The sequence below is a fragment of the Rhagoletis zephyria genome, unplaced genomic scaffold, assembly GCF_001687245.7.
Source record: "Rhagoletis zephyria isolate East Lansing unplaced genomic scaffold, Rhagoletis_zephyria_1.1 Rzeph_scaffold_00350, whole genome shotgun sequence".
Classification (NCBI taxonomy): domain Eukaryota; kingdom Metazoa; phylum Arthropoda; class Insecta; order Diptera; family Tephritidae; genus Rhagoletis; species Rhagoletis zephyria.
The window spans coordinates 198,414-223,257 of NW_016157434.1; the positions used below are offsets into that span (position 1 = coordinate 198,414).

A 24,844-nucleotide genomic window follows, 5' to 3' on the forward strand; every position below is an offset into this window, starting at 1 on the left:
TAAAGTTTATCTTAATTTATCTGGAATAAAGGCTGAGAGATTAAAAATGTGAAAGTTTCAAGTGGTTAAAATCACCGTTGATTTTTTAGAATTTTTTGCCGAAGGTGTGTAGCGCTGCCACTAATTTCAAATAGTAAATATTTAAAACAAATTAAGAGCACTTAAAAGGGAAAATTTATAAGTAAAATGTTAAATGGGGTAGAAAAATCTAGGTATCTTAGGCGGTTTGTGTATATCAGCCAGGAGGTACTTTAAAAGAGGCGATTTTCTTCAGATTACCTTAAAGAATTCACGGCGCCCAAAAATTTTGGTAACTTACGCGGAGTTAAGGGGTTCACTGTAGTAGTTGAAAAAAAAATAATGCGGAGCGATTATCGAAGATGATATAAGAAAAATTTCTTTTCACACGTAAGATAATACTCTGATCTTATTTAATTGAGTATATCGTTATCTTAATTCACATAGACCCTACCTAACCAACACTTATTTTCGAAACTGAGTTCTCGCAGATTATGGTAGGATTTCTTAAAAGTACAGCCTTCAATTAATTAATTTTTAAAGTGTAAGACCAACGTTCATTACTTTAAAAGCTTACCTGTTTTTGATATTCTCCTATAAATAAAAAAAAAAATTGGACTAGGGCCTTTGTGAATTAAGGTAAAGATATGTAGCTCTCATTTTCAGGTTGTCTAACGTTATCGTTCTTGTTTTTCTCTTAATGTGGTAGTAGGACCAAGGTTCGACGCCTGGTCCGAGCACGTCACAATAAAACTTTCTATAGCCGGGCATTGGCAAACCTTGGTGAGTTTCTATTAAGAAAAAGCATCTCATAAAATACATTTGTCATTCGACGTAAAACTGTAGGCTCTCCACTTTTGTGACAACATATAGGAGAGAAAATATGGAAGCTCGGCCAAACACTTAAGAAAAATATGATTGCAATTATTATTTTTTTGTTGCTCGATCTTTTTGTGGAAAATACGTATTTTTAATTTCTACATAAAAAAATTGAATTTTTCGCAAAAAATTGGCAGTAGAATTTCAATTGGGAAGTGTCATGGGCGTACGTACGCAAAGCATAATTTAGGGGGGCTGAGATTTTTTTATTATAAATTTTATTAGAAATGTTAAGATATAGCTATTAAAAGAGTAGAATAATTTACCTCAATCATTTTTCTCTTTTTAACCGATTTCAAAAAAAGGAAAAGGTTATCAATTCATCGGAATATATTCTTTTATGTATGTTACCGCATAAGTTTGGACCACATTAACCGATTTCGATATTTCTTTATCTGGTGCCTCAGGGCAGGTTCCGTACTATTTTGGTTTAGATCCGATCATTGGATCATGGATAAATTAACGGTAATCTTAAAGTTTTACATGAGAATTGAAGTTGGTTTTGTTGTTGCTTAAAAATTACTTGTTATTTTAACGATTGAGTTGCACCGAGCCCTACAAAGTAATTTATATTGGTTCTTGCGCCCCCCTCAGCCCGTACCTGCATACGCCCATGGGAACTTTAATAGTAACTTTCCTGCAGGGTACAAATCCGTACGGTTATTAATATTTACATATGGATATTTAAATACACATACGTACATTCATACATAAATAGATTTGTACATTCCTACCAGAGTGCCCAGATTGGGCGATTTAGCGCCAATTTGGCGATTTTTTTTTATATTTTCCTGTAAAAATTTAGGAAATCGCCTTTGGCGATTTTTTCACTTCAAGTGAATTTTTTGTGCGCTGCCATGTAAATGCGTCGAAACACGTGAAAAGTAGGTTTTGGAGATAGAGCTTTAGTTTTAATGTGGCAACATTAGACCGCCATTTGTGACAACTCTCGCTGAATGTGAAATTTGCGATTTCATTTGTGGAAATAGCTGATCTCGTCTTATTATAGCTTTTATTTTATTTTTAGCGACGAGCGGATTGTGAGATTAATCAATTAATATGAGTTATAATAAATTTATTAATTGCGCCGTCCTATTGGAAAATGTGTTAACACAAATATTTTTTAAAGTATGCGCATTTTTAAAGAAAATTGTTTGTACATCACTGTTATATAAGTGATTTGTGCTATTTATTATTACCGTGAAGGTATTATATTCGTTTTTGGTTTTAAAAACTATGTTGTAACAAGATCTCATTTTTAAAACAAAAGATTTGTTAAGCCGATTTCATGAATTTTATAACAAAAAAAAAGGCGATTTTCTTTCAGAAATGGCTCTTTTCTTTTTAAACAATCTGGGTACTCTGATTTCTACACATATATACATACATATGTATGTAGGTATATATTTTTACATGTGCGTAGTTATGTAAATATATATATTAACTTGGCATGTGCTTAAATCATAACACGCGCTATCAGACACTCAAATTGAAACTATACACGTCAGCAACAAGAGAGAAAATCAAATCAAAAAAAAAAAAAAAAAAACCAACAAAAAAAAATAAACAAAAATGACTTGCTAAATAATGCTTAACGGCCTATGATTTTTATGTATTTGCATATGTATATAAATATGTATGTATGTATATGAAACTAAATATTTTTCGTATTTTTTGTCCAAAGTAGACTTCGAATATACACTGGCGATTAAAAGTGAGTGCATGATGATTTCTGTTAAATATTTGCAAAAATTACCATACACTCACTTTTGATCGCCAGTGTTTTTAGTACGCACGTCCTTCACACTAATGGCTCAGCGTAGGCAAGAAACGTTTGCCTTTTTCGCTTCTAAATATGTATCTACTTTATATGTATAGTCTTGCGAAAATTCATTCATTCGGGGGAGCATTGAACTGAATTATAAATGTACTTACATATGTATTAGGAATGTTAGTCCCGGGATCCCGACCTTTTTTAGGTGCCGAAAATCCCGGGATTCTTGGTAAATAGTCGGGATTTGTAATTTGCACTAATGGCAATAATAGAAACTCCTTTTCTTGACCAGTATTAGCTATATTTCTTTTTTTATTTAATAATTAATATTTTTTTATAAATGTCTAGCTCATTATACATATAAAACCGCGCGATAGTAAATTTTACTTTTTTTTTAGTTTTAATTCTGAGGTCAGTAATTAAAAATTATTTAAAAAATTCAGTGAAATGTGCTTACGAGAAGAAGTATGGGTATCATGGATTTTTTACATATAATGTTTTTTTGGTTTTTCTGTAAACGTAACGATATGTAATGATACCGACACCTTTGCGCAAAATTATCGTATGTTTCAAAAACCAAATTTTACAAGAAAGTGTTTTTTGTATTCTTCTCTGCTTTGGTTAGCACCATCAGTACTAAGTAGAGATTTGCTGACATAATTCTGAAATATAACTAAACGCAAGATTTTTTTTTTGTAGAAAGGTTTTCACATTCTAATTTCTTAGCGCATACGATAATTTTGCAAGCATTGTCAGAAACGATACAATTTCCAGCAAGGAATGAAACCGAAACCCAAACCGAAACCGTAACCGTTTAAAACCGTTTCGTTTTTCAAAACCGAAACCGAAACCGTAACCGTTATCTTGACCTGAAAAGGAACGATACCGAAACCATTTCAATCACAGGTTTCAATCGGTTTCCAGAAATTTACAAAAATAATAAATAAAAATTTCTTTGAAATAAATGATTTATTTAACCAAAATCAGCAACATTTTGCTAAAATTCTTGTTAAGTAGTAAATAAGTATGGCAAGGTAACTTTTCGCAAAAATCTGCTGATGACTTTGTTGTTGTGAATCGATAATCGATTAATTATATTTAAGTAGTTTCTTTCCCGTACGCAATGCGAGATCCCGCGTGTGCCCAAAATAGCCCAGAAATCATGCCTGTACTCAACAAAATGGGTAATAGAGAGCGAAAATTCGAGCGTATTCGATCGTAAGTGTATTCTTCTTCCTGCCCGAAACAGCCCGAAATTTTCTCCGAGTAAAAATGGATAAAGTGTCAAAGTGCATATCAGCTGTATTGTGTTTACATGTTGCCTGCATTTACTTGGTGCTTTTAAGGAAAAGTGAATGGCCTGTTGATGTATTTTCAATCTATGTACTTAAAATCAAATTTGTGAAACCAAAATTCAATTTCCAAGTGTTTGCATTTAATACCATGTTCTGACCGACAACCAAAACATTTTTCCTTCATTTTCTTTTCATTTACAACCTTTAACTTTCATTCTTATTTTGCTTTGGCCAGGCAATTAACAATAAATCCGAAATGGCGTATTAAAGATGATAAAATATGACTTCCACTTCGATAAATAATCGAAAAAAACTAGTGAAGACACCGATTGGAATGAGTGGAAAGTGAGTTTTCAAGTAGTTTTCAGCGAAAACTGGTTTTCGTTTAACAGATTTTATATGGACGAAAACACAAGTTTTAGGTCGAAAACCAGTTTTAGCAACGAAAACATGTTTCCGATGTCGGTCAGAACATGGTATAAGTGACAAAAACAAGAACAACGTGAATCAGCTGTTTCTCGACTTGTGGGCACGAAATGTGGGTTTTTGCGTTTCCGTACTTCTGAACTTTGTTCCATTTTTGAAAGAAAATGTTTCTCTTATTCTCTAATTACCAAATCCGGTCCGGATTGTTAGGGAAAGAACCTAGTGTTGATATTATCAGTGAACTGTAATTTTCGATTTTCTTTCCTCAACGTTTAAGACATTGTGATTTAAATAATATCAACAAAATTTCTGTGAAAAACCGAAACCGGAACGAAACCGAAACCAAAACCGAAATAAATTTTGAAGAACGAAACCAAAACCGAAACCGAAACACTTGGCAAAACCGAAACCCAAACCGGAACATTATTTTGAATCGGTTTCATTCCTTGATTTCCAGTCATTTTTTTGGGGTAGCTATCGGTTGAAGAACAAAAATGCATCAAAAAGTGAATTTTGTACAAAATTTAACATACGATACGCAAAAGGGGTCGATATATTTCACAATTATAATGGTGAAGTTTTAGAGGAAACGAATAGCGTTTTCTTTTCTCGAAATAATGTTGCATTCACTCTGCCCTGCGCCAGGGCTGTCAAGAGCGCTTTCTTTAAAATGTTGCAGTCTGATAACGTTGCCATATAAGGTGTAAATTTTTTCGAGAAAAGATAACGCCATAAGTGATGTTTTTACCCTAATTGTTGAATTATAGTTATCGGAATTTCGGGACTTACTTTGGGATTTTGGTTACCTATAGACACTTTTCTGAAGTTTTGATTACTATTTGGGACGATGGGGATCATAAGCCACTTTTCGGAACTTTGTAAGATCTATTGATACTTATTGAATTTTTTCAGGATTTTCAGACTGTTTACAGAACTCTTAAGCTGTTGTGTCATATTGATGAACTTTTCGGCATTTCGCAGAACTTTTCCGGTGCATTTTTTTTGGATTTGGGAAGATTTTTCTGCGATTTCTCATGATTCAATTCGGGAAACCGTCCAAAGATATCGGCCTACGACCAGATTAGACGCATCAAATCCCAATTATGGCAATATTATGTTCAGTAAAGAGGCAAATTTTTGGTTCGATGGTCATGTCAAAAAGAACAAAATTCGCATTTGGCACTAAGTACACGAGAAATACAGGAGGCACCATTACATTCATTGTCTAAGCAGTGTACTTTATGGACCGGTGATATAGTTGGTGCTTACTTCTCTAAAAATGAGAATGACGCGAATGTTACCGTTAACGGCGAGCGCTACAGAGCTATGATTGTCGATTTATTCGTCTACCAATTGAATGGCATGCTGCCTGATGACAGCTCATCAAACAATCGACTTATTGATAGAATATCATGCTGGTTTTGCAATATTTTACAGCATTTATTTGCATTCAAAATTCCCTCTTCTTCATCTAAGGGCAAAATCGGAAAGACCAGAAACATACCCAAAATATTAATTTTCTCCATGGATTACAAGCGAGAGACTTAGCAATAAACTATGCACCAACTTTTATAATCCACCCTATGTTGAATATCGTCATCGTTAGTAAAAGTGACGATACGGTCATCGTCAGCCATGTTACGATCGTCGACGATGACGATGACGATACTCAGCATAGGGCCGAATATCAAACCGAAAAAAGCTATGCTCAACGCAGTGTGTTGTATAAACTATTTTTCACAATTTAGTACTAGTATATTCGTTTTTTTGTTTATTCAGATATGAGTATAGTATATGGCATTATCACACCATGTAGGTAACCCTTATCGGCACGTGAGTTCGTATAACACTTGGTACCTAAAATTTGTGAAATATAACATCTGGAATGGGTTGTCTGGCATTATTTGGCATTATTGTAACTTTCATTTTTTAATTTAATTCCCGCCGATTTACTATTTCATTGGTTGACAACAAACCTTTTAACAGCAACAAAATAACGTACATACATACTTTACATATTCGCACTTAACTGATAAGAACGACAATTATTACCTGCTATTAGCGTTAAGATTATACACTTAGTAGTACTCGAATGTTCAGAAAATGTTGTGTGTTTTTGTTATTGTTTTGTTGTCGTCATTTCAACTGATAAGATACCGATTTAGGTGGATAGCAGTACGTACGTCTGTATACGAGTATAAGTAAGTATGAATGCCAGTAAGTGTTTACGTACCTACTTATGATACTCGTCGAACTACGATGCGAAAACAGTAAATATAAACAAATTAAACAAAACTGCTAACTATGGTAGCAGCATTGTAGAACGCGAACAATACTTGTAACCAGGGTTGGCATCTCACGAAACCGATTGCGTAGCAAAATACCAGATAAATCGTAGTAAAAAATAAAAAATCGTAGCAAGAGATAAAAATTGGTTGTTATTTTAAATTCATATGCATATTTAAAGCTTTAAAACCAAAACTNTAGAACGCGAACAATACTTGTAACCAGGGTTGGCATCTCACGAAACCGATAAATAAAAAATAATAAAATAATAAAAAATCGTAGCAAGAGATAAAAATTGGTTGTTATTTTAAATTCATATGCATATTTAAAGCTTTAAAACCAAAACTTAACATTTAAATTTCAATAACATTTGTACTCTTTTAAGTATTGTATTATATTTGTTTCTTTTACAGTGGCGTTTTCCAAATACCCAACTGCAGGGTGAGAATGACTGACGTCAAACTTAGCTGTCAAATGNATATTTGTTTCTTTTACAGTGGCGTTTTCCAAATACCCAACTGCAGGGTGGTAATGACTGACGTCACACTTAACTGTCAAGATAATCAAATGAAACGTGTATTTTTTTTTTAATAGTCTAGAGCTTGTGAAAATAGATTACCTAATCAACGCACAACGCGTTGAAATTTTTCAAACCTATTAAAATACTTGATCAAACTTTCGTGCTTTAAGTGGAGATTATGGTGCACAAGTTCGTCCAACTACACAAGCAAAAAAAAAACATCGCTACTGTAAATGCAAGTACGGCCGAATACCAGAAATCGATTTGTCGCAAAAATTGCAACTGTTTTACGGCACAAAAGATGATGCTGAATTCCACACAACTGCACTTTGGGCAAAAAGTCGTTTTTCGTACTTACAAATATAAATTTTTTGTCCCCGACATTTTGATAAAGAAAACTGTTGCTTTTTAGCTATATTCGAACTACCATATTTATGTAAGAAAATATCTAAAAAATTAACCCTTATATAGAAAATAAAGAAAAAGGAAGTACCTTTGGTGCTTTTCATTTATTTACCTTTATTTTTTATTTTTTGAGAAAAATACATATGAAGTTACTTCTGACATAATCTTGAACACACTCTTTTCATGAAATTTGGAATTTTTTTTAATTTTTGGCTAGTAAAATGTACAAAATAAGTTTTTCGTTTAATTTGTCAATTTCATGTTGAGATTTTTCGCGATTTCTGGAGAAAACGGTATTTTTAGTAGGTATTCTTGATACTTTAAGTAGTGAACTATTTACTCTTTCGAGTGGAGAACTCAATAAAGAGCGGAAACAAAAGGCAGTTTACAAATTCAGACCTTTCAGGCATAAATACGGGTTTCTCAAATATCCCGACTCCTGCGCCATCTATCGGATTAATTCATCTTTCGTATTGCATTGTCAGCAGGTTCTGAGCCAACTGTGAAGTTTCACGTCTCTAGGCCATCGGGCCAAAATTGATTGCAGGATTTGCCCCTAACAAACATATGTACATACAAACATATATACATAAATACATATAGAGCAAGTTAAATAAAAGCTTGTAAAAAAGATAGCTTTTAATTAGAAAAGAGCAAAGTAAAATATGAAAGTTTAAATATATATTTTTTTTAATCAAAATGAAAACGAAAATCAATAAAAAATTCACATTTGGTCTTATTTTAACTTTTTTTTAATAGTTTATGGCGTTTTTATTGACTATTTTCGGATTTGGAGGGCAATGGGGTATAGTCATTGCGCTGGGTATGCAGTTACAGTTGCATGGCTATACTCAATCCCGTTCGCGCACTCTGGGCAACGTGAGCAACCCATGTGCGAGATGCGGTAACCAATCCGAGTGGAGCCTGGGGTCCAGGCAGAAAGAGAGGGAGCTTCGGTGGGGCCACTCTGACTTATTCGGTTTAAGGGCTCACTGAAGTCTGCAGCGTCTGTTCACCAGTAGGTGCGGCTGCAAGCGGGTGTCTGCTTGGAGCAAGCGGCTCGCTATATAAACGTGTATTTGGTTGCGAAACCACCCCCGTCCCAGCAATGGGTTGTGCGCTGGGCTTGGGACCCGCCACGTAAAAACCACTTCCAGTGAAGAAGCAAGGCAAAGCCTCGGATGAGACCCCCCCTTATGATGACGACCACGGCAAATGTTTAAAGGACTACGATTTGAGGGCATGCACCTGGAATGTCCGGACCCTTAATGGGGAAGGTGCCTCTGCCCGGCTGGTTGATGTCCTCGTAAGGACAAAAGCTGACATCACCGCCATCCAAGAAATGCGTTGGACGGGGCAAGGCAAACAATGTCTGGGGCCTTGCGACGTCTACTACAGGTGCCATGTAAAGGAGCGCAAATTCGGAGTTGGATTTGTGGTGGGAGAGAGACTCCGTCGCCGAGTACTGTCGTTCACCCCGGTGGACGAGCGTCTAGCCACAATCCGCATCAAAGCGAGATTCTTCAACATCTCGCTCATCTGCGCCCATGCCCCGACGGAAGAGAAGGATGAGGCATCCAAGGATCTCTTCTATGAGCGCTTGGAGCGCACGTACGAGCGCTGCCCCCGTCATGATATCAAAATCGTGCTTGGCGACTTCAATGCCAGGGTGGGCAAAGAAGGGATCTTTGGAACCACCGTCGGAAAATTCAGCCTCCACGACGAAACGTCCGACAACGGATTGAGGCTGATCGACTTCGCCGGGGCCCGAAACATGGTAGTATGCAGTACTAGGTTCAAGCATAAAAATATCCATCAAGCTACCTGGCTGTCTCCGGATCGAAAAACGAGAAACCAAATCGATCATGTTGTGATAGACGGAAGGCACGCTTCCAGTGTTTTAGACGTACGCACACTCCGAGGCCCAAACATCGACTCGGACCACTATCTTGTTGCAGCCAAGATACGCACCCGCCTCTGTGCAGCAAAAAATGTGCGCCCAAATATGCAAGGAAAGCTTAACGTCGAAAAGCTGCAATCACAACAGACAGCCAGCGCTTTCGCTACTCGACTCTCACACCTGCTCTCAGAGAGCACTCTTCAACAAACCGACATATGCGAGCAGTGGAACCACATTTCCCGCTCATTAAGTACCGCCGCCGAAGAAGTAGTCGGATTTCAGCGAGCCCGAAAGAACAACTGGTACGATGAGGAGTGTCAGGAAGCTGCAGAGAAAAAAGATGCCGCCTACAGGGCCACGCTGCGATCGGGCGCAACGCGCGCTATGTGGGACCGCTATAGGGATCTGAAGAGGGAAGCGAGACGTATTTGCCGCAACAAGAAGAGAGAGGCAGAAATACGTGAGTGCGAAGAGCTTGAAATGCTGGCCGACAGGAGGAATGCCCGAAAATTTTACCAGAGAGTTAGGCGACTTACGGAAGGTTTAAAGACCGGGGCGCACTCCTGTAAGAACAATAATGGCGACCTAGTAACTGATGTCCAGAGCGTACTTAAATTATGGAGGGAACACTTTTCCGCCCTACTAAATGGTAGCAGCACGGAAAGTTGTGGAGAAGAAGAACCCGAGCCCGCAGTCGATGATGACGGAGTCGACGTTCCACCGCCTGACTATGACGAGGTACGTATAGCAATAACGCGGCTGAAAAACAACAAAGCCGCTGGAGCTGACAGCCTGCCAGCTGAGCTATTCAAGTACGGCGGCGAGGAGTTGATAAGGTGCATGCATCAACTCTTGTGCAGAATATGGTCAGATGAACGCATGCCCGACGACTGGAATTTAAGTGTGCTCTGCCCAATCCACAAGAAAGGTGACCCCGCCATTCGCGCCAACTACCGCGGGATCAGCCTTCTAAGCATAGGTTACAAGGTCTTATCGAGCGTATTGTGTGAAAGACTGAAGCCCACCGTCAATGAACTGATTGGGCCTTATCAGTGTGGCTTTAGACCTGGCAAATCCACCATAGACCAGGTATTCACAATACGCCAAATCTTGGAAAAGACCCGCGAGAAAAGGATCGACACTCACCACCTATTTGTCGACTTTAAAGCCGCTTTTGACAGCACTAAAAGGAGTTGCCTATACGCCGCTATGTCTGAATTTGGCATCCCCTCAAAACTCATACGGCTGTGTAAAATGACGTTGAGCAATACCACCAGCTCCGTCAGAATTGGAAAAGACCTCTCCGAGCCGTTCGCCACAAAACGGGGTTTCAGACAGGGCGACTCCCTTTCATGTGACTTCTTTAATCTGATGTTGGAGAAGATAATAAGAGCTGCAGAACTGAACCGCTCAGGAACAATTTACTACAAGAGCGTGCAATTGCTGGCTTATGCCGATGACATCGACATCATCGGTAACAAAAACCGCGAAGTCTGTTCTGCCTTTTCCAAGTTGGATAGGGAAGCAAAGCGCATGGGTCTGGTGGTAAACGAGGACAAGACGAAGTATCTCCTGTCATCAAACAAACAGTCAGCACATTCGCGCCTTGGCACCCACGTCACTGTTGACAGTTACAATTTCGAGAAAGTAGAGAATTTCGTTTACTTGGGAACCAGCATTAACACCGATAATAATGTCAGCATTGAAATCCAACGTAGAATCACTCTTGCCAACAAGTGCTACTTTGGACTGAGTAGGCAATTCAGGAGTAAAGTCCTCTCTCGACGTACGAAAACCACGCTCTATAAGTCACTCATCATGCCCGTGCTGGTATATGGCGCAGAAGCATGGACAATGACAACATCCGATGAGGCGGCTCTTGGGGTGTTTGAGAGAAAGATTTTGCGGAAGATTTACGGTCCTTTACGCGTTGGCGACGGCGAGTACCGCAGACGATGGAACGATGAGCTGTATGAGCTTTACAACGATATGGACATAGTGCAGCGAATTAAAATACAGCGGCTCCGCTGGCTTGGTCATGTCGTTCGAATGGACACCGACGCTCCAGCTCTGAAAGTATTCAACTCGGAACCCGCTGGTGGTAGCAGAGGAAGAGGGAGGCCCCCACTGCGATGGAAAGATCAGGTGGAGAAGGACTTGGCTTCACTTGGCGTTTCCAATTGGCGTCAGTTGGCACAGAGGAGAAACGACTGGCGTGCTTTGCTGAACTCGGCCAAAATCGCTTAGGCGGTTACAGCGCCAAAAAAGAAGAAGAAGAGAAGAAGAAGAATTTTCGGATTTGAATAGCGCTCTTGCCGCCGTAGCCCAGTGCTTAGATATGCCTACTACTACTCGGGAGGTCCATGGTTCAATTATTGGTCCCAGAAACTTCTTTGGAGCTGGAGTAAAAGTGTACATCTCTCCATTTAGGGGTTGCCTTAATCTGGGGAAAGCCTTGTTAACTTCTAAGAACTAAAAATTTTGATTGAGAAGTCAAGATTTTTTTGAAATGAAAGAAAACTGACTTTTTCGATAAAAAAAAATCCGGTTTATTTGATATTGGAAAAATACCGGTGGAAACCGGTTTGGAAACCGGCATGTACAAAAAAAAAATAATAAATAAAAAAAAAACAATGTATGTACATGTGTACATACTTACCAATGTCTAACATTTATAATGGAAAAAAATATTCATAAAAAAATCAGTTCGAATTTTTTTCGTATAGAAACGTTTACTTTCGGAAACACAAAATGGATAACCCTTTACATATGCACAAATACATTTCGTTTTCAAACAACGTAATTGCATGCAGTTAGTATGTACTTGTATGCATTTTTTCAACCCACCCATGCAAGCGTTTATACATGAAAAACCTGCTGAAAAAACCTATATGTGTTCTATTGTCACCATGACCTACAATCATACAGATTGCTACTTATACTACTCGTACACTCACTTACGTCGAGCTAAATTATCTATCGGCTTGCCGTTAAAGAGTATTTGGACTTACAATTGATGTGCAAATCAAAAGCAAAATCAGTATAAGTACTTATCAACAGATAGTTTAGAAAGTTCTTTGTTGACAAAAGTGGTAGGGCAACGATTGAAGCACTTTTACCGCATGTACACATGGCTACAAATCTAATGAAATTACCCTTACAGCGCTTAGTTTTTGGAGCTGATAATAACGAATTGCTATATCAACTTACACTATGTAAATAACAGCTAGAAATTTTCAATACTCAATGTGAGGGTTACTCATTATTGATTTAAAGGGATAAGATAGGAGAGTCACGTGTATCGACTTTCTCCCGCCATAAGTGCCAGTTCAATATAAGATTGGTAGGTTAGGCTCAATAGGCTGGCAAAAGAGAGCCACACTCGATTGATGTTGGGTACTTTAGCATTTGATATGAGATCGTAAACAGTACATTATTTTCATATCGACGCATTCTCAACTGTTTTTTCTAGGAAACGTAATGGTTATAATCTTTATAATAAAAAAATATATATATATATTTAACGGCAAAAATTTGCTTTATTTGTATCAGTGGATTTTAATTTTATCGATCATCATATTCAATTTTCAGAATTAATTTTTTTTCCTATGAAGCCGAATGGAAAAGTTGAAAATTTCGATAAAAACCTTTTGAGTTTCTCTGAGTTCTGTTTGAAATTGAAAAAATTGGTTCAAGTGGTTTATGCTGATGAATGAACAATATTTTTATAAAAATAAGAAAAATTTAGTACATAAATACTAGACTAGTCTAGAATTTAGCCAAATATTATAAAAAGCTAATATTTCAACGGTATTTACCAAGCAACGCTACCATCTGTAGTATGTACACAAAACCCAAAATTACATAATGAAAACCTAACAAGAATAAAACAGACAGCCGAGAACATTTAGCAGACACGGCAGTGTAATTTGCTAAAGCTAAAACAAATCCGTAAATACATAGGTCTTGCAAAACCCAAACGAAACCAATAAGTAGGTGAAAACAACAACTGAAGGAATAAATTAATGAATTCTTTGCTTAAAATGGCCAACATTAGAAATAGCAATCAATTAAAAAAAAAAACAAAATTACATATTTTCTCAAAACAATAAAGGCGAACGTACGGTGAGCTTAAGCAAACTCCCAAAGAAGTGAATAATTAATTATGGCAATTTATGTATGTATATTTGCTTAGGTGAAAAAGTTGAAATTTACAAAATTCAGCAGACACTTAATGCTGGAGCATGCGAACGAGAAAGAGAGTTCGTGTAGGTATGAGCATGGATGAGCTTACAATCATAACACCGTGCGACAAAAACCAAAATTTTTTAAAACACGAAAAAATCAATATATTCACATAACTAGGAGTACAACTGCGTTTTTTAATTTTTCTCTCTGACCTCAGGATTTTTTTTTAAGGTCTCTGAAATTTCTGGGATATGCTTTAATAAAAAAACTATTTAAATGATTTTGTGCAAACTTATATTACAGATGCTATAAGGTCGGGTCTTCTAAAAATTAAAAACCATATTTAAAAAATTTTTGAACCGATTTTTAAAAATTGGTATCGTTGTAAACGTGATTAAACCCCCTTTCTTCTGATGTGCATATTTCTATACTTCGTATGTAAAAATTTTAGAAAAAACATTTAAGAGGAAAAAATACTTTTTATAAAAAAAAAATTTTAAATCGAAAAAATTACTAACCGAATCAAACCTCCTTTCTTCTGATATGCGTATTTGTATACTTTGTAAATCAAAATTTGAGAAAACAAAAAACTTAAAAGAAAAAAATACCTTTTTTTATAAAAAAATATTTTAAACAAATAAATTACAAACCTATTTTTAAAAAATTTGTATTGTTGTAAAGGATTCCAGAAGACTTATACCTTTTTAAAACCAAAATTTTCTATTTATATACACAAAAAAAATTTAACTGATTATTCGTGTGTAAAATTGACTGTCGCACGGTGTTATTTAATAAAAAAAAACCTTGAATTTTGTAATAATTTCTCTTGGTTTACATACCTTGAGGCCGGTATGGCACGAATGAGATGCGTCGAATGTTGCATTGACGCCGAGCTGTGATGTCCATGTCCATGATGATGATGATGATGGTGGCTAGCATGATGATGACCGTTATTGTTGTTGTTGCTATTACCAATGCTAAGGTTGGTGGCAGTGTTGTTGCTTTGCATAAGATCACTACCGCTACCTGGGCTAACGCTACCGCTGTTACTACTACTACAACTACTACTACTGCTACTACCACCAGTGCCACCACTGGCCATGTGCTGATGATGTTGCGCTTGCATTTGCTGCTGTTGTTGTTGTTGTTGCTGCTGCTGTTGCACTTCAAGATGCTGATCAAATCCAAAACCACTGTCATTAGAATTATCGCAGGGTGGTGGATGCGGCCGTTGGGGTAACCGTTTACCGGGAACCATTTTACCGGGACCAATCTGGAATAAAGAATACGAATTAATGTAAATGAATGAACTTAACAAATTTAAACAACACAAACTAATAACGTACATATAAAATAAACAGCGAACTATAGTTTGCTACAGCTGAGTATTGAAAATAAACTATTACCCAAGATCACTTACATATTCGGGTTGGTGGTGTTGTGATAGAAGGTGGAATTACACCCTATGTGACAATGTCATCGCAACAGCATATAATGACATTCTTAAAAGCGGATTTTCCCAAGGTTACCTGTATTTTATTTAGGGCCTTTATATTGTTATGAAGTTGATTGAGCGCCTTGCTCTGTTAACACAAAAATAATGGAAAACAATATTCGACTAAACATGAATTCATTAAAATAATTAATATATCTTGACTCACTATTTTTTTAGATTACGTCCAGAAGCTACATATATAGAGAATCATATAGACAGACAAAAAGTGCGAAATCATCGTAAACCAAAACCAAGGATGAACGACTCACGAAAGACACCAAATTGAAATTCAAATAAACAGACATCGCTTTCCCCGACAAATTTTTCAATGCAGCTTGATATAGTATTTAAATTTTTTTTGGAAGCATTCTATTGATGTAGCCGTAATAATTCGTTGAATGTTTGCAGGTAATTTTTTTAAAACTTTGTATTACCATTAATTTAAAATTAAATGATTTTAATCTCACTCTTTGTTGGACAATTATTTGAATTGAACGAAGAAAAGCTTGGAGAGCGATATTGAAGTGGTTGGTTGTTTATGTTTGTCTGCAAGCTTTATGTCGGCAAAGAAGTATCTTCCCTTGCCTTGGCAGGCAGTTCATTCGTGCTTTATTCTCACCTTGACTAAGTATTATCTTTTACTGTAAACTAGAAGATAACGCCAACTAACTATTAAGCCTTTGAACTAAGCCTTCGAATAAACTATAGGAATATTTAAAGAACACCATTTCCAATGTGGCCATTTGATGACGGCGATATATGAGCGATGCTAAGAAGCAAATACTCAATCGAAAGAAAATACAATAGGGGTATTCTCTGAGTCTTGCAAAGCCCTTGCACGGTGCACAGATTGCACGGATTGCACGGAAAAAACCGGTTTTCGTATGGGACAGCTTTGCAAACCGTGCAATCCGTGCACCTTGCAAGGGCTTTGCAAGACTCAGAGAATACCCCTAATATTTACTCACCCGTGAAACAGAATGCAACTTTCCAGGTATCGCTTTGCCCGGATACCGTTTCGAGGGCGTACGAAAGCCTTTGCGCTGAATGCGTGCCGTCATCGTTGATGCAGTTGACATGGTCATGCGCATACCTAAAAAAAAAGTACAAAATAAAATGAAACGAATGAGTATAGATTAATAAATAAATATGTAAATAAATAAGAATTTAGCGTTATCAAAACTTATCACTAGCATTATCAGGCGTAAGTGAGGGTCGCAGGGGTCAACAAAGACTTGAAAATTGTAGAACCTGTGGTATTGCAGAGAAACATCTGTATTTAAGTAAGAGTATATACCCTCAGACAACATTTAAAGCATTGATAAAAACTTAAGTACAACGCCCTCAAGCAAAGGCGTACAGTAAATACACAATTACTTAATATAAGTATTTACATTAGGGTGGTAAAAAAAAAAAGAGTAAAATCGGAATTTTAATATGGAAAAAATATACCCTGTTTTTAGAAGCTTTTACTTAACTTCACTTTTGCATACATATAGATATGTATATGTATGTGATTCCATCGTCACTCGCGTTACATTCGAAGTAAAATTTTACGATTAAAAGCCCAATTACATTCTACGAACCATTTACAATCAAATGCTTATAACTTATTAAATACAAATCAAACGTAAGTCGTCACTCGCGTTACAATTTCGGCACAAGGGATATTGAGCTATGATTTATCAAAATTTAGGTGAAAGTTCTCAAAAGAATTAGTTACTTTTAGAATATTAAGTGTTAGGATTTAGTGGAGTGTATTTTGCAAAAACAAATTGTATTGATATTTAGAGAGATATGAAAGATCAATGGAATTATATGTGCCGTTCATCGCGTACAGCAATTGTTTTCACAATTTTTTTTTTAATCTCGGAGCTACTACTTTTAGCTATGTTAGGGGTAATGATTATAGTATTTTGACATTTTTTCAATACGGTATTATAAAAACTTAACTATTACTAACCTAATTATAACATTTTGGTTTTTTCGCTTTCATGAATCTCTGCCTGGAAATCCCCAGTACATATGTATGTATGTAGACCCTGGAATTTTACAATCAATATTTCAATAACTTTCCGATGAGCTAGAGACTTGAAAGTTCAAACTTAGCTCATAACCCCATGACAATGCATGCAAGATGAAATAATTCGCTAGGTGACGCAGTAGTCGAGGTATTTGGGAATGCCGTATTTATGGTCCGATTTGGTTCACACTTATACAACTTGTTTTGAAAATATATTTTTCCTATTAACTTATTTATTTTGAAATAAAAAAATATTGCCACAAAAACCCCAAAAAATGCAATGAGAGACCTATAAAAAATGGTTAAATAAACAACTGGGTATTATTATTGGAAGTCTGCTGAAGAGAAACAGAGTTTACAGACCGAAAAATGTCAATTTTCAATAATTCTATACTATTTCCACGAAAACTGGTTTTTTCTATATAAATTACTTAGACAACTTTGAGCGTTTTGGGCACCTGCAAAAAATTACTTCATTTCGAAATAAAAAAAAACAGGAGTATCTATATTTTTTCGATATAGAACAATCTCAGAGGGTGAGAGCATTAAAATTCGGACTTTATTTTTCACATGCATTGTTTTTAACCACCCTAATACACATATATGCATATTTGTTAAAAGTAGCAACAGAGAAATTATAGCACATCTTGGTCAGACAGCTTAGCTTCTGTTATCTCGAAAACCAAGTTTAAGTGATGCCTAAAGCAGGGCGCTTGCCAAAGGACAGACAATCGTTGAAAGTTGAGTGCTATAAACAGTAAACACTTAATGTGTGTACGTATGTATTAATGCGATGAGTGACAGATCACGAGCAATAGCAATGGCACCACGCCAACTAACTTGTGGTGATAATCAATGAGTTTTTAATTATCTCATAGACGTAAGTGTTTGCATATAGTATGTACATTAGGGTGCCCATCGATAATGGTTTTTTTTTTTGGAGATTTCAAGACCCTACACCCTAATTTTATTCGTTTTTATGAGAAATATTATTGCCTATTTTTATATATTTTTTAAATGTCAAATGTTGACAGCAAGGAAGGTTGAAGAACAGCAAAAGGCTCTAGGTTCACAGATGTCATAGTAGATTTCAGAGGAGGTTTCATCCCAGCTGGAAGCACAAAAAATATACATGTCACGCAGCTTCATGTTTAGTAAAGAGGCAACGCGCAACTCAAAGAAAGACAGGACCAAATTGAAGGAAAACAGGATAAAATCGAAGCGCTTATTAAGAAGAAACGGGACAAAGTCCGATTCCTTTTCAGGTATTTAAGCTCCAGTCCGAGAAGACAGCTATAGCATACCATTGGAGCATGGAGGACAAATCCGCTGCACTATTCGTTACATTGAGAGGCCTGCAGTGGTAATCTTACAGACTATTCCTGACTCTGAAAGGAACAATTACGATGCATTGAACTGGGCCGTGGAAAGACGTTATGGCAGCGAGCACAGGAAGCAGATTTACAAGATGGAACTGGAGAATCACTGCCAAAAATCCAACGAGGCTCTACAGGAATTCGCCTCAGAGATCGAGAGATTGGCCCACTTGGCAATTGGGGACGCATCTGGTGAGCACCTCTAAAGGTTAAAAATTCAGAGATTAATCAGCAGAATGCGGGAAATGTATACCAAGCGAGAGACGTGTGCGAATCCAAAGCCAACATTTGGTGAAACTGTCTACTATACTCAGACACGTCAATCGGAGGCGGTCCTAAGTAAACCAGCCTACAAAGCCCTTCGAGTAGAAGTGGTCTCCACCTGACGTGATGAACGAGATCCTGAAAACACTCAAGCCGATGGCAGGGAAAAATACTCCTGGTGCAACCGAAAGCAAGGATGGTGCTGGAAAATGCTTTAGTTGTAGAGAACCAGGCCATTTTGCACGCGATTGTAAGACGGGTACCAGCAGGTCTAATAGTTCAGCAATACGTAAACGCAGGGCTGAGGAGGACGAGCCCAACTCCGATTAGTCATTAAACTAAAACGGGCCAGCATAATTTCCGTATCTCGAATTGTCAGAAAAGCGAGCAACCTTACTGTTGGTGGATTCGACCCGATTTGGCCACTTGGTATGTGAAGCCACTACCTGGAGCAAAGCTGCAGACAGCAACTGGTAAGCGCACCCAAGGGATAGGAAAAATACTATGCGAGGTAATTATCGGGGGCGTGGCCTCGTACATCAAGTTTATAGTGGCAGACATTGTGGATGAAGTCATCATCGGCGTGGACTTCCTACTTGGCCAAGGCATGAAGATTGACCTCTAAGGAATGATTCTAACCGATCGCGACAGAAAGTCGCCACTTTAGGTTCCACCAGCGACGGAAGCGGTTAGTTGGGCAGAGGTTGGCAGTGATGGAGACGGAGTGGTTTCGTCAGAAGAAGGAAGCAGTTCACCGATACAGAAAAAGCGTGACGGTTCCGCCAGCTCAGTGAAGAAGAGGAAGTCACACCAAGGAAGTGGTCATGGCAAGCCAGGCAGTGTTTCCGGCAGACGGAAAGCCACTGAAGCGGCTGTGGAAGCACTGAGCGCGCTTTGAAGTATCCAGGAAAAAGGTCGTGGTCGGAAGAGGATGCAAAGGCAAGCATTAGAGCCTGAAGCTTCTTCAATGAAGTTGACGTCGGCGGATGGGCGAGATGCGCAAACACTGGGCAAGTTTCAGCGTGAGGATGCGGATTTAGCAAGGATCGAAGCCTGGTAGTCATGGCCAGAGGAGGCCGCGTAAATCCGGAGAAAAGGGTGCCCATGAGAAGAAGCATAGTCTGGTCACCACCAGGGCCCGGGGGAAGCGCGACCATGCAAGATGTTGCATTCCCGGAGATAAGCCGGAAGCATGTCCAATAGCGCATGGAGCCGAGAGGGTTTCAAGGAAGGCGATTTGGTGTTTGTGTGTGTGCGTTGTTGTACAAGCTTCAGTGGAAGCAAGGCTTCACCTCCAAAAAACCAAGTAACTGGAAAGGTCCGTATAAGATTTTCAAACGGCTGAATGACGCAGTGAATCGAATCTAGACTGTTGGCAGACCGTGAAGCAAGATGAAGGAGGTCCACTTGGAAAAACTTGCAGTCGGTTGTCCACTTCAAAGTTGTTTTTTCGTAATTAAGAAAAATAAAAAAAAAAACAAAAAAATGTCTTCTCTGACGGCATTTGAACCCGAACCTGCTTGTAGCCAACAAATAAATAATCAAACAATAACTTGGTTGCAAAAACCATTGTGCTTTTGGCTCAGTGTAGTGGATATTCGCCAGTAGGTATTTTTCTGAAGCCAGTTCATTCTACTGACTGTACAAGTTATTGCAGTTTTTGGTTTGAATCTGGAGTTCAAAGTTTTATTACAATTTATTTCGTTTCTATAGGTACGTAAATTCATTTTTTTTATCTCAAACAAATTTCAATTTTCAAAATACCTACGCCAATTTATTCCTACAAGAAAATACCGAAATAAATTTTTTATTTACCCGGATATTTTATAAGACAGAAAATTGGTATCGTTGTAAAGGATATCAGAAGACTTATACTTTCTTTAACCAAATTTTGTTTTATATACACAAATAAAAATAATAAAAAAATATTTTCCCTCTATATAAGTCCTTAAAAAAAAAAACAAAATCCTGACGTCACAGAGAAAAACTAAAAACGCAGTTTTACTATATTTGGCCCCACGTTTTGTGAATATATTGATTTTTTCCTGTGTAAAATTGACTGTCGCACGGTGTAACATGTATAAGCTTTTTTCACATATCAATCGATTTGCCCTAATAATTTACGTACATTATGTCGCTTTGATGTAAATGTATGTACTTACGTACACTTGTAAATGATGTCAATTAAAATGTGCGCTATTGTTATTTGCAAAGATTGTTTATTGTGATTATTTACATTTGATGTAGTCGTAATACAACAAACTACTAAAACTATAATCGGCATTAATTGTTATTTTTCTAAGCACAAGCTGCTGATTGGTAGCTGTTAATTAAATCTGAATTTAATTGAACCGCACCGATGGGTATTTTTGTATACATATGTATGTATGTATGTATATGTACATTACCGCAGCAGAGCAAGAGCAACTAGTACAAGTAAATTTTTGTGATGCACTCATATGCGATATGTAAGACATTAGTACTCTTTTTAGATGCGTTAAAATAAAATATTTATAACTTAGTTGAAATGTAGTTAAATGAAAAATACATTCAGCTTCTTTTGATATTTAATCTGATTTAGTCTATACATACATATTTAGAATGCGATGTATTAGCATTTCAATTAAATATGAGTTTATTTTAAGATTCTTAAAAATAAAATAGAAAGGTTATCATTTTCTACATAATCAAAAGCGTCAGCCCATTGGTGGTCTCCTGCTTTGGGTAGAAGTGTGACACGGTCTATTGAATAGAATAATCGACTTTTTGCTCAATAAATAATTAACATTTATATGTATGTTATTTCTGACGGACGCATACAGGCGATTTTTGTAGTTTTTTTTTTAGACGATCGCCGATCAGCAAGCAATGGCAAAGACCTGGCGACATTCTTTTCTTTGAAAATATGCTAAAAAAAAACTAAATAAAATTTAAAAAAGAAATCTTGCAAATCCTACTCGTACTAATATTATAAATGTGAAACGGCTCGACGTATTTCAATGAAATTTGACTCACAGATAGGTTGTAATTAATATCCAGGATATTTTTAGAATAGTTGCCACATTTTCCAAAAGTTAAAATTAATTCATTAATAAATTAAATGAAAGACTGCAACAAAGTAAACGTCAAACAAAAGGGATTCAAAGGCTATTAGTTTAGAAAGTATTTTTGAATAGGGTTGCCACCTGTTTAGAAATTAAAAAGTAGTTTCATTAACAAATTAAAGGTGAGAATTTTAAGAGAGCTCCATATATATATGTACATATATGTATTACAAAAATATTTTTAAGAAGGGTTGCCACCTGTTTAGAAATTCAAAATTAATTTGAGTGGCAAGTTAAATTAAATAGTTTAATACGGGTTTCAAACAAGAGAGGTTTGCGTAAGCTTTATTTCAAAAATATTTTGAGGAGGGTTGACCCCTGCCCTGTTTTAACATGGGCATGAAGCGATAGTAATTTAAAAAAGGTTAATTTTGGAAATATTATTGAATAGGGTTGCCACCTATTTGGAAATTCAAAACCAAGTAGTTAACTAGTTTGATGAAATATTTTAATATTGGTAACAAAGGATAGATATTTAAGCAAACTTTATTTCTAAAATACTTTAAAAGAGATAGAGTGAATTTCAACCCCTGCCAATTTATGCAAATTCGATTGAAATTCACTCCGAAATGAATTGCAGAATCTGCGCGATAATAGCGATGTGCTGAGTCGGTACTTTTAAGTATTGAACGATACTCGGTACCGATTTAAAAAGTATCGAATACTTTCGTTACCCGGTACCAATAAAAACAATATATTTTCCGTACAGGTTTTATGACGGCTATGCGACAAAAAACTGGAATGGAGGCTCCTTTGAACACATCTTGGAGAGACCTCTTAAATATCATTTTCCGTGTTCCAAAAATATAGCCACCCGAAATTCTACTTGAAAAAGTATGTAATTTATCATACATCATTTGTAATTATATTTAGTAAATAGTCAGGGATCAATTTTTCCCTAAAGCTTTACACAAACTTTTAGTGCTCGAAACACATTGAATACGACGGGTCACGGACCACAGCTCTAATTTTTTTATATTCATTATCGAAAAGCTTTGTAGACGGCAACATTAATTTTTTCAACGCGACAGAGGCATCATTCGTTTTTATTTAAAAATAAATAATTTTCTGGCATATAAAATAGCAATGCAATAAATTTTTTTTCCAAAATGAAGATTTGATCTATTGAATCGGTATCGGGTACCGAAAAGGAAGTATTGGGTACCAAAAGCTTTTCTAGTATTGGGTACCGATTGGGGTACTGTTTGGGAATGCAAAAATAATGAAGAGAAGAAATGCCAAATGAAAAAGTAAACAAAAATGGACGCTGGCAAGGAAAAGGGGTTTGTACAGGTATTTTTAAACAAATATTAAGTAAAAATATATTTAAATTGTTTAATATTTTATTTTATTTCATTTATTTATTTATTTTCTTTTTATTGATTTATGATCACGGTGGCACAGAGAAGGAACTTAACTTTTTCTTGAGATGTGGGAATAACAAGCACAACAAATTGGACGGCTAAAAATCTGAGGTTTGCCTGTGTAAACTGGGTGATTACAAAACGAGCTTTGATTGAGATTATATTTATATGTGAACATACTTTAAGCTATGCAATATGTAAGTATGCATGTACATGTATACGTATTTATTTACAAAAAAACTTTTCATTTATTAACATCAAATTAATTCATAATTGTAAATTTTAGCTGTAAAAGTTTTTTTTAACTTAAGTAATAAAACTTTGAGTGATGCAAAATATTTCGAAATTTCTGTCGGTTTTGCAGGTACGTGTATCTACATAACATACATACATACATATAAATATTCGTTATGCATTATGTATAGACATATGTGCATATATTTGAAGTGTTAAAAGCTTATCAGCATATTATCCACACCAAATGAGTTTACTCTGTCTGTCGATTCTGTCGTGATTTCATTTGATTAGATTGGCTTGGCTTGGATTGGCTTGGCTTGGAGACCTGTCACTTACAATTCAATGCGAATTGATATTACTAATAATATTGTGGCGCCAACAACAACAACAACAACGTGTAGTATGTTCACGAAAAAGGCACGTCGTTATCGCCAAAACCGTCTACTAAATATGTAGTATGTATGTGAATATTTACATATATAAACCAGTTGCATGCTAATATGCGAGTTATTACCATCATTTGTACAATTAGTTAGAAGATAAACTGTATGCTTTTCCTTCGCGCAAAAGCTCAGCCAAATTTAATACATATTTACAGGGGTATGTACATTAGGGTAAAAAATAATTAATATAAAAAAATAAATTTTGGAATCGCTCGGAGTGGGGACCGAACCTGGGTGCGTCTGCGTCCACTACTTCAACAGCTAAACAAAACTTAGAACCTTATTTTACCATTTGAAAATCAAGCAATCTTGTTTTAAAGTTAAAATTCTGTTTTAGCCATAAAATGCATTTTAATTTGACTATAAAGAGTTTATCATATTAAGAGAAAAAACTATTTTTGACAGAAAATGATGATCTCCATTAAAAATTTATTAAAAATAATGGGGTATAGTCACAGATGAAATAAAGCTTACTCTAAGCAGCTTTTTTGGCAGATTTTCCGTTGAAAAAAGCTAAAACTAACGTTAGAGTCGATTTTATTTCGACTATGAATATGCCCTAATAAGTTTCTACAGGTAAAACAATGAAAGTCCTTACATACATGGTATTTATAAACGATTTGAATGGCTTGAAGACACTTTTTTTTGGCTGAGACACCTTTTTTTGCGACTTTGCAAATAGATACTCGATACTTTTTCCCCTTAACCGGAATTTTTAATCGATGCTTTTTGGAGGTTGGTACTTTTTTAATCATAATTCATTCCATTACGTCAAACTTTCTATTTCCCGTTATGTTTAAGTATGAAAAGATTTATTTCCGTTCTATAGCAAAAAAAAAAAAAAAAA

General features: G+C 36.3%; 1 protein-coding gene across 5 annotated transcripts in view; it reads right to left on the bottom strand.

Moving 5' to 3' along the window:
• The window catches only part of NFAT (nuclear factor of activated T cells 3), a 92,737-nt gene that overhangs the window by 40,605 nt on the left and 27,288 nt on the right, over positions 1-24,844 (bottom strand). For all 5 annotated transcript variants that reach the window (XM_017610873.1, XM_017610872.1, XM_017610870.1 and 2 more), the window contains 2 exons: positions 16,155-16,279; positions 14,531-14,964 (listed from right to left, as the gene is read on the bottom strand). In XM_017610873.1, coding sequence (XP_017466362.1) covers positions 14,531-14,964; positions 16,155-16,277 — 557 coding nt within the window. In that variant the 5' untranslated portion in view covers positions 16,278-16,279. The remainder of the gene's footprint in view (positions 1-14,530; positions 14,965-16,154; positions 16,280-24,844) is intronic.